General features: G+C 41.0%; 1 protein-coding gene across 1 annotated transcript; it reads left to right on the top strand.

Annotated features, from left to right (window-relative positions):
* Positions 1-2: 2 nt before the first annotated feature.
* LOC100539893 (prolactin-like) lies at positions 3-6,382 on the top strand (the record flags this gene model as incomplete). Its single annotated transcript, XM_010707362.1, has 3 exons — positions 3-92; positions 1,146-1,325; positions 3,121-6,382. Coding segments are annotated over 3 exons (465 nt in total), but the record flags the coding sequence as incomplete, so codon positions are not given.
* Between the last annotated feature and the right edge of the window lie 4,086 nt (positions 6,383-10,468).

Raw genomic sequence — 10,468 nt, forward strand, 5'->3', positions numbered from 1 at the left:
CCCGTAACAACGAGCTGGGCAGGCCCGCGAGGAAGTGCCACACGGCCACCATGCTGACCCCCAACGGCAAAGAGTACGCCCAGAAAATCCCGGTAAGGCACGCCGGGCGAGCATGCCCATCGTTATCCTGTCCTATCAAAAAAGATGCATTTTTCGTGCATTATTTCCTATTTACTAATTGCAATTACTAATTGCAATGGAGGCATTGCGGTGGTGCTTCATCCAAGTGACAGGCGTCCCTTTGCTTGCTGTCTGTGGCTGTCTGAGAAAGAGAAACTTAGCTGTGACTGTGATGCGTGTTAGATTGATCAGTGCCGCTGTGAAGTGTAAAAAGCGATGGGGAGAAAGGTGTAACAGTTGTCTCTGAATCAATAGGTGAGGGAAAAAAACAGCCAATTGTTTTAGACACATCACGGCAAAGAGAAAAAAGCGTTCTTTGGAGAAAGTCAGGAAGAGTTTCTTTAGACAGAAGTTGAGGAAGCCGAGTATGGCAGCAGGAGAGGCTTTCCCCTGCAGGAGGAGATGGAGTGAGATGTATGTCAGCATCTTATTCTGCTGTGACATGGAAGTTCTCCCTCAGAGTTCAGCTCACATGGAAAGGGAATTGGAAATGCGGCCCTGCCCTATGGTGGGAGCCTGCAGAATCACTTCTGAGCTGAGGTTGCCAGAAAGCTCATAAGGCCACTTGGTTTCTGTTAAAGAAGCAGCCACCCTGAGCACCAGGTGCTTTCCTTGGAAGTATGTCTGCAGTGCACCTTTAATGATGTAGCTATAGCCTGTGTGAGGTGCAAAGTGATGCAGCTCCATGCTGAAGTGCAGGTATTGCAGATTGGGTGTCTGGATGGAGCTTCTTGGGCTTGTGAGACACCCAGGAGGGCAGTCTTTTTGGTCCCTGTTAACTTGGACAGGAGTGCCACCATTTTGCTCATGCTGCACTGCAGAACACAGCAGTCTAAGAAAGCTGAAAAGAAGACAAATACAGATTTTTGTTTCTTTTATCTCCACAAACAACTGGGGACAGAGTCCCTGTATATTTGCAAACTACTGGATTGCATACATAACTCTTAACCCTGCTGAGATTGTGAGACTGAGTTCATTTGAGCTGCTGCAAACTAAGAAAGAAATTCTTTGTTTTAATTTATAAGAGAGAAGAATTAGCCTACTTGATCTTGAAGCTTCTGCAAGCCTGGAAAGAGCCACTTTCCCACTTTAATCAGCACATTGAAAACCTTCAGGAGCTACCTGGTGAGAGCCTTAGCAAAGCGAAGCAAATCAGCAACATGGTACATGAGCTGGAGACTGGGGTTGAGAAAGTGACAGAAAAGGTAAGGTTTTCAGTGCAATTTATTTACACCACACGTGTGACACAGGTGACTTCTGGGGCTACTGCATATTCTCAGTCGAGCTGTAGCCTTACTATGAGCAGAGGCTCTGATTCAGCAACAGCCTAAAGCCTGGCAGCTCATGTTCAGATTCCTTAACACTTCCAAACTGGGAGCCTTCTTCATTGCCTTATGTCATTGAGTGATCACAAAATGTCATACTAACAAAACATAGTGGTCTTTATTATACAGATTCAGCATTTTTTCAGCCAAAGGATGCAGCTTAATTTATGCAGTGACAGCCATTGTATATGTTCATAATGTGTAGATCAACATTTTATTCATATGAAACAGAAAAGAAAGAGGCGAGCACAAAGAGTAGAACTTCTTACAATTTCATGTATGAGCCAACAATGCCTTTACTTTTCTTTGGATATGGAGGAGACATGGGCTGATCGCCACAAATAATTGCATTTTTTGTTTTCAATTTTATTCTGATTCGTATTCTAATTCAGCTATCGCTGCTGGCTGCTGCAGAGAGCTCCTTCCTAAGGGACCAGTTCCTGAGGCTGGATCTTGAAGGCAGCAGTGGCATAGGTTAAGTCAGATGCCAGTCACAAAGCTGTTCCAAAACTTTCTTCTGAACTCTGAGTTACATGTAATTTTTTCATCTTTATCTTCTCATGACTAGCTGGAAGTTGTAATCGTATTATTACTTGTGCATTCATATCCAGACTCATTTGGAATTTAGGATAGGCAAATAAGGGCTATGGGTCCATTCTCTGAAATGGTTACACTAGCAAGGGGCCCATTTTGACTAAAAAGTGAATGATAAACTTCTATCTGGCATAAGTGGATCATCTTTCATCTTTATGAGCACAGGTGGGGAAAACACACAAGTTTTAATCTGATAAACAACTCTTCGCTGTATAAATGCAGCCTTAATTAGGATGGTTCCAAGAGTTAGAGATGGCAAAATTCACCATCTAAGTGCAGCCCCAGGTCTGGATTTGAGCTGCCTTAAAGTTCAGAGGTATTCTACAACTTGACCCAGGTTTGCTTCACTCTAACTGAAACAAGCCATCAAGTTCTGAACTAGTTACACACTTCTCATACATTTACCTTTACTTCTGAGGGAATTACTCAAAATGAACACTTAGAATTTTTGGTGATGGACATGTTACATAATAGACATTGTAATTAAAAAAAATGAAGCGATCAATGCAAATATAACCCAACATTGCAAATTTTTTGTGTTGTTTTTGGTTGATTGGTTGGTTTTGGGAGGAGGGGGATTCTTTGTGGATTGTTTTACTTTGTGATAAGACACTAATTCTAACCTTGGTTCATATGGTGAAGCTGCTACCTCTAGGAGGCAGTCACAGTCTCCAGATTTCACCAGTTTAAACAGCATCTGGCAAATGTTCACATCACAAAATTCTGTGGACAAAACTCACTAAAGGAAATGACTGCAAGTCTAAAGACAGATTTACTGTATTACTTTGAGGAAACAACCATCAGCAAACAGTTTCTGCTTAAATTTAGATTCTGTAATCCTTGTAATTCCTGCATTACTGGTCAATCACATCATTTCAGGCCAGTCTTAGTTATGGGCACTGTTAGGAAGAAAAGGCAGTGTTGTTTCTCTGTAAGGAGCTTTCTGTGTGTATGTGAAAGGGCTGGGGTAGAACAGTGCAACACAGTGACACTTTGCTTGCACCAGACTTGTGCACCAGAATTTTAAAGATTTGTTTATGCGTAACTACTTCTTGTACTTCATTTCCTATTTCCAATACAGATGCAGTCAATGGGCATCATCAGCAATTCATTACATGGAATGGCATCATCTGAAGCTGCTGGCTTATCAATTAGTAATGAAGCAAATGTGATGAGTGACTCTGACTTTATTCACTGTTTCAGGAGAGACTCCAATAAAGTACAAAGCTACTTAAAAATTCTGAAATGTAGGATTATGCCAGAAAACAGTTGTTGAGTAGTAATCTCTTAGCAAGTAGTTTTCAGCATGCTGTTTATTTAGATAGAAAAATATAATTTATTTACAGTAAGTTTATTAGGAAAAAAGGTTTGGAAACTGGCAGTTACTTGATACTGTTATCCTATGCTGATGGAATATTAAATAAAGCATCTTGTGTGTACGTGGGTAAACACATAAAGACAAAAAAGAGTAGTCTGGTTGTAGATGAAACAATGTCTTTGGCACAATTTAGACATACATGCTGCTGAAAATGAAAGTTAGCTTGGTAAACCTTGGTACAGATATATCTAAATACTACAAGTTTCCATATGGAAAACACTGCTCAATTCTGGTCTAAGTCCCATTTCAGTGTGAGAGTTGGGTATGGCTGATGCAGCAGTGAGTCTTTCCCATAGTGTTTCCTGACCCAGTGCTTGGATTTTATAGTAATGATGACAAACTTCACAGTGAATAAAAATCTGAAAGCTGTCAGAAATTTTACAGTAATCACGTTTCCCTACCAGTGGAGTAGTGCTAACTGCTGTTTATAGAACAAAAACTCTCTACATTCACATCCTAAATGAGCCCTTTAAATAGAAATTTAAAACCAACATGGATTTATCTTTAGTACTCTTGACTGTTTCATCCCTGAATGCTCTTTTCTGGCCTCCTCTGATCTTGATGGTTGTTGACAGTTGCTGAAGCTCAGGCTGCCAAGAATGTAGAGTAAAATGCTGATGACTGTTTCATATTGATGCTGGATTTGGTCTTGAGAAACTCAGAAAATGGAGAAATGCTTCAAAGGAACATAGATGCAAAGCAGAGGAACAACATTTTCAGTCACATCTCAGTAACTGCTGATACCCAAATACTGACATATTTCCTCAGCTCGAAGCTGTGAATGTTCACGATGTGTATCTCTTGTCCCAGGTATGCTAGAAGTGCAATGGCTACACAGTTCCTGCCCCCAAAGAAGTTATTACCTGCAATTCCTTAGGCAGGAGGGTGCCACTAATGCATGTAGCTGAAGAGCTGCATTTGAAAAATCCTGGAAACAAAACCAGATATTCAAATAGAATAAAGGAAGGGCTCCTCGGAGCAAGCAGACAGAATCAGAGAGGCACTGCAGCTGTGCCTCTATCTATCCACAGTCCCAGAAAGCAATGGAGCAATTAGTAATTTTGTCATTCATTTCTGTCAACTGCATCATCTGCTCTTGAACAAAGTTCATGAGTTCTGTGTCTTGCTTTCAGTGATTTCATTCTCAAACCCTCTTAAGGCATCAGTTTGAGAAGTGTCCATGAAAAACATTCTAACTGTGCGTGAACATAGGAGGTGCATAGTGTCACCTGGTGCAGCCACAGCAGGGATTATTACTGTGCCTGAAATGCCATAACTGTGAAAGTGTGCATAAATAAAGGGGAAAAGCAGTGTTGGGATGCAGCCTCACTCCTTCCCAGTAAGGAGGACATTGCCCACAAGAGATTAGTAATAGCTGTCCTACAAATGGTGGCAGACAGAGGAGGGCTTACTGAGTCAAAACAAAGCTGATGGAAGAGACACATGGGGAGCAAGTCCTGCAGATCAAGGGCTTGGCAAGAGCATGACAGTTCCTGTTACTTTGATATGTATGCACACTGTCTTTTCTGTCACCACACCTGTGTGAGGAAGCAACACTACAAGAGCAAAAGGGATGGGCCAGAGAGGTGATGGCACCATCCCTCCAGCCGCTACATGGCAAGGTCTCCCTTCCCTGTACTCTGAGCTGCTGCCCAGGCTGAAGGCCCACTGGCCCGCATCTTGTCCTGCCCCCAGACTGCCCCAAGCACCGCTCACTCTGCTGCCACATCCCCGAGGGCCTGGCAGGGAGCTGGACCCAGGCCCCAGGCAGCCTGGGTGAGGGCAGGGACATGGGAAGGGCAGGGCGAGGCCTGGCAGGCACTGTGGTGCCCAGCACTCGTCCCTGTTTCCCCAGGAGAGAATGGTCACGCCATGGAGTCTAGATGGAGTATTATCTGTGGATTTTGGATGGTTCTGTATCTCTAGGAGAGATGGTGCAGTGGAGTCATGCCCAGGGCCATGTATACCACAGCCTTACAAAGAGGAGGGTTCTTGGTTTCCAATGTGCCAGATGACTTGGCAAGGACTGGGAAAACGAACTCCAATTGCTACCAGGTCCCTCCACAGATAGGAAGATATGCTATTGGTTGCATTTGATGCCACATGGAAAATATTTTGCAAGTCGAGCAGATCCTAAAAATAGTTCCTATATACTGCAGAGATGCAAAGCTCTGAAAATTCTTGCTGTAGAGAAATATGGAAACAGAAAATGACAAAGGAAGTGCCACAGAAGAAATAGCAATGCACCCAAGTATTGTCTATAGTCATTCATACTAACTTGCTGCCACAAAGTGGTGTTGTATTGCAAGATTTGCCTTTGGCTGAAGTGAGGCATGCTGGTGAGACAAATGTCTTCCTGTACCACCACCAACACTTTGCTTCTTCTTTTCACCAAGAAAACAATTGACCAGCTGGCTGAAAGGGGCATGCTTTGCCCTCTGGACACAGATGTCTCAAATAGAAATATCAGTGATGGTTGCTTTTGCTTTTTACACTGGGGAATACTACATCTTCTGCATGATTTTTCTTCAAGACAGCAATGAAATTAGTTAGAAATATGTGAAAATGTAAAAATGTGCACTAAAACTGAACACTTTCACATTGAAGAATGCGTCATCACAGCTGGAAATACTAATTTAGGAGACACAGCTTTGCAAATTAATAAAAAATCAGAAAATAAGATTTTGTTTCCAGTTAAGTGCTCAGATCATAGAACAGAATCATAGAATCATAGAATAGAATCATTGAATTGCTCGGGTTGGAAAAAACCTTAAAGATCACTCCTACTACAACCTAACCATACTACACTATATGCTTCAGTATGCAACCAGGTGTGATACAGATAAGTTGCAGTGTAATTTCTGTTAGTGGAACAGTATGTTTTGATTAACGTTCCTCAGCAGCTAAATAAATTTAAGAATTTAAAATATTTCCACTCTTCTTCAGACTTTATTAAATGAAATATTGCAGCACAGCCCCAGATATTTTTTTTTTCATAGTGCGTTTATTTTTTTCAATTATTAGAAGTTGCTTTTGTACATTAGGAAATTTCCTAATGGTAATTTTTCCATTTTTTTCAGGATGGTGAAGTATATGGTAGACACTTTCAGTGACTGATAGTTTTTTTTCATAATGTGCTAAAGGACTTCCATAATATATCTTAAATTTAGGTTGAATCTGATAATGTGCTGATGTTTGGCATGACAGATTAAATGAAAGAATTTAGAGACTTTTGTTACAGTTTAATTTTTATCTAGAACTGTATGATAGTGAATAGGAAAAAAAAAAAGCGGATTTCATTGAAGGATCTGCATTAACTTTCAGCTACTTCGTATCACATTCAAATGTTCACATAAAAAGACAAAATGACTTGGAAAACCTCAAGAATTCCTCAAGAGTGGAGTGTTTATACAACACTTGATATTTGTATATTTGGGTGAATGCTGGAGGCTCACTATCAAGCTGTTGCTGTGTGATGTTCCCATCCACCAAAACCAGTTTTATTGCTTACACTGCAATCAGTATCTATGGGAAACCAAGGAGTGCTGTCTTCTGGACAGCAAATGATTGAAGTACAAGCCTGCATTGGGAGCATCTCAGATCCAAGCTGACATACCTTGGCATATTTTACACAGCAGCAGTCACCATGCACTTAGAAGCATAGTCGTTGAAGAATTCTGTAGTCAATGGCAACTTAGTCCACATAAGACTGTGAACCTCTCTCTGCAGGAGCCTTTTGGTCACCTCATAGTTCAAAATGAAGTCTAAAGTTAATTGGGCCCTAATTTCTCTCCGTGCCTTTCTTTGAGCACTGAATTTACAGCTAACTTGCTTAAAATTGGTTTGTCTTCCTTTCTTTTCTGTGAAGATCAGTAATGGTATTGTTGGTAGAGGGTGCTGAAGCAAGTGAATGGACTTAATTTATGTCAGGCTTTTGACTGTGGAACGTATATTCATCAGAGGAGCTGTGCAGCTACAGCGATGGCAACTGGCATTTAAAACCCAGTACTAGTAAATCACAGTGGATAAAACAAATGTGATGTTTTAGTGCAGCTAAGGAGTGACATTTGACCACTGTATTGTTGCTGTGACATTGAAGTTAGTAATGCAGTTTTGTGCCTTAAAGCAGCCTGTCCCCTTAAGCAGATGATCACAGCTTCTTTCGGCAGAGAATTAGTAAAAGCAAGACAAATTTTTGAAAATTATTTAATTCTATAAAAGTGCACAGTCAAAGTGTGAGTGCTGGCATGGCTGTAGTCAGCAAATTACAGTCTGCCACTCTTTTGTGATTTCCCTTATAAAACAAGACCAAGAGCCAGGAATGGAAATCAGCACCTCCTGGATCAGTAACGGAGCAATTAAGTTCCCAAGAACACCTTTTCAGGATCTCTATTCAGGATCTCCATCTGGACAATCTCTAATAGAGGAGAGAAATGCTTCTGGACCTGAGGTTGCTCCAGTGTGCAGCAAGGTCTCTGATGCAGCACCATAGCCCAAGAGCACCACAGTCTGAGCTGTGTCAGCAAAGGCAGTGCTGAGACTCAGTCTTTCCTCCCCTTCCCTCTTGTGTTCTGTATTACATTAGCTTTGAGAGGTTGCCAAGGCAGAGAGGTGCCCAGCAAGCAAAAGTATCTGTGTTATTTAGATCCTCTACAGAGTTTGGTTTCTGTTGAAGTTCAGAATTTGAGGTACCTAAACCCTGCCAAACCCTGGGATCCCAACAAATATCCTTCACAATATTTTATAGGTGTGATCCATATACATTCTCCAATACCATGCATAGGAAGTACCTCAGATATCCTACAAGTATGGTGCAAGGTCACCCACTGGGCCGTACCTTTGAAGTCAAAGTACATTCCTGCTTTTAATTGTAAGATGTCATCAGTCTCTGTTAGGTCTCTCCAAAGTACCAAGCCAGATGCATTCTGTTCCCTACACCTTCACAGTGTGCCTGTCATGATCTACTTAAAACACCTACAGGGGATTTTGCATAGATTTGGTGTTTGCTTTCTTCTTTTACAACTTGTGTTCATACACTGAAGAAAACAAATACATACAACTTGGTCTTTCACATGAAAAGACTGCCACTGTAAATCTCTCTTATTTTCTGCATTCATATTCTCCTTTACCAACATTCCTTAGGATGGACCAAAGAGAAACTTCTTCAAATAGCTTAAAACTAGAGTAATCAAGGTTGTATACGTTATGGGCTAAGTCCACTTTAACTAATTGCATCAAGCTGTTTTATACATAATTCAAAATTCACCAGGTGTATTTCTAGGGTTTTGAAGAAAGCTTAATAAGCATTTTCAAGTAAAGAATACTCTATCTCATGTGTAGAAACTTTCTTCTAGCTTTGGAATATGTACATCAGTAGGAGGTGTTAGAGATATGGAAAGCCTAGAGTGGTGTTTTAGTAGGCTATGGTGAAACCAGAACTTGCTCAATTTAAAAGACTTATCACATTGTAACTATGAAACTAATTCAGCATGAGCCTTGCTTGATCCTTGCCTCAGTGAGGCCACAACATGCCCAGCACATCAGCTGGAAGGTTTGACAGCAGTTCCCATTCAATGCTTATAACATCAGCAGCTGAATGAATTTCACTGAGAGGACTCTGAATCCCATCTTCTCTGTCCATAAATCTATGTTGCTTTTAGCACTGACTCTTGATTGACTTGTGGGAAAAAAATATGAGCAGTTGTGAAGACTGCTTTCCATGAAAAGGGAGATGGAAAAAGACTGAAAAATTCCCATGCCACACACCAATCTCCTCTGCAATGGGAAGCACGTGTACCTCCACTTGATTCTTTGATGACATTTTGGAAATATTTGTATGCCTTTCGCCGTAGGCAGACATCAGCAAATAGCAATTCCTAAGACTCTGGCCCACTACCACTTACTAGTCTTTCAGGCAGGAGCTAGTCAAGAAGGGCAGGACTTTGATTTCCACAGGAAAGTTAGAAAGTAAATTCATCTTCATGTGTGGATATGGATTTGTCCATCCATCTCTAAAGATTTCAGGCAGAGTGTGAGTGAGTTCTAGGATTTCTATTGCAAGATGGGAATAAATTCTTCACAGTACTGAAGAGCATGTAACACAGGGCATACTGTAACACAGAGTGTACTATATGTGTTCACGGGTTCTGTTTGTGTAGGGATGTAGACAGCTTACAGTAACAAGGGTTTGCAACCAGAGGATGAGATGACTTCTGAGTTTTTCTGTAATGCCTTTTTTCCTTTAAAAACAGCCCAGGAAAGCACAAGCAAAGAAAGACATGTCGTGTGAGACTGGGACAGCAAGCTGAGCACTCTGAAGACACACAGTGGGCTACAAAATCTAATTATGCATACAGTTTATGATACAAGCTTTGTCATTGCAACTTAAGTTCCTTAGTTGCAACTGTATCTAGACTTTACCTCCCAAGTACCATGTAACAAAGGGAGTAGTAGATGATCCTCCCGAGGTTGAACATTAAACAACAACTGGATGTTTTTCTGGAAGATACACAACGCAGCTCAAAAACTTTTGGAGCTCAAATGCAGGAATAATTAGAGACATTCATAACATACATGATGAGGAAAGCCAGATGAGATTACTATAACCATCTCTTTTGGCTATCTGACACAGATGATGTTGTCCTTAGAAAGCCAAAATGTTCTCCAAAAGGTTTTGCCTGCAGGATAAAATACCTTCCATTCTTATTCTCAACAGATGCAACCATAAGTGTATGATTAAACAAACAACAACAAAAAGCTGCCCCTTCTGCTCCCATTTTGAGCTCCAAAGACTTTCAAATGAAGTAAAGTTGATCATTACCTTCCAAAGTGATTTCCTTCAACTGGATGAAGCAAGCAAATCACTTCAAGTTGAGTAATTTTAATACTACTATTTCAAGCTCCTTGCCTTCCACAGAATGCCCTCCTGCCTTTGATACAGATGTATGGTGACATGTACTAATGGGTACCAGTTTAACGAGGAGTAAGTCAGGAATCAGACAACTACAGCATGCCATCTCCTTCAGTGCTTCTCTAAGAGAGGCTGCATTGG

This window comes from Meleagris gallopavo, chromosome 1, assembly GCF_000146605.3.
Source record: "Meleagris gallopavo isolate NT-WF06-2002-E0010 breed Aviagen turkey brand Nicholas breeding stock chromosome 1, Turkey_5.1, whole genome shotgun sequence".
NCBI classification, from domain to species: Eukaryota; Metazoa; Chordata; class Aves; order Galliformes; family Phasianidae; genus Meleagris; species Meleagris gallopavo.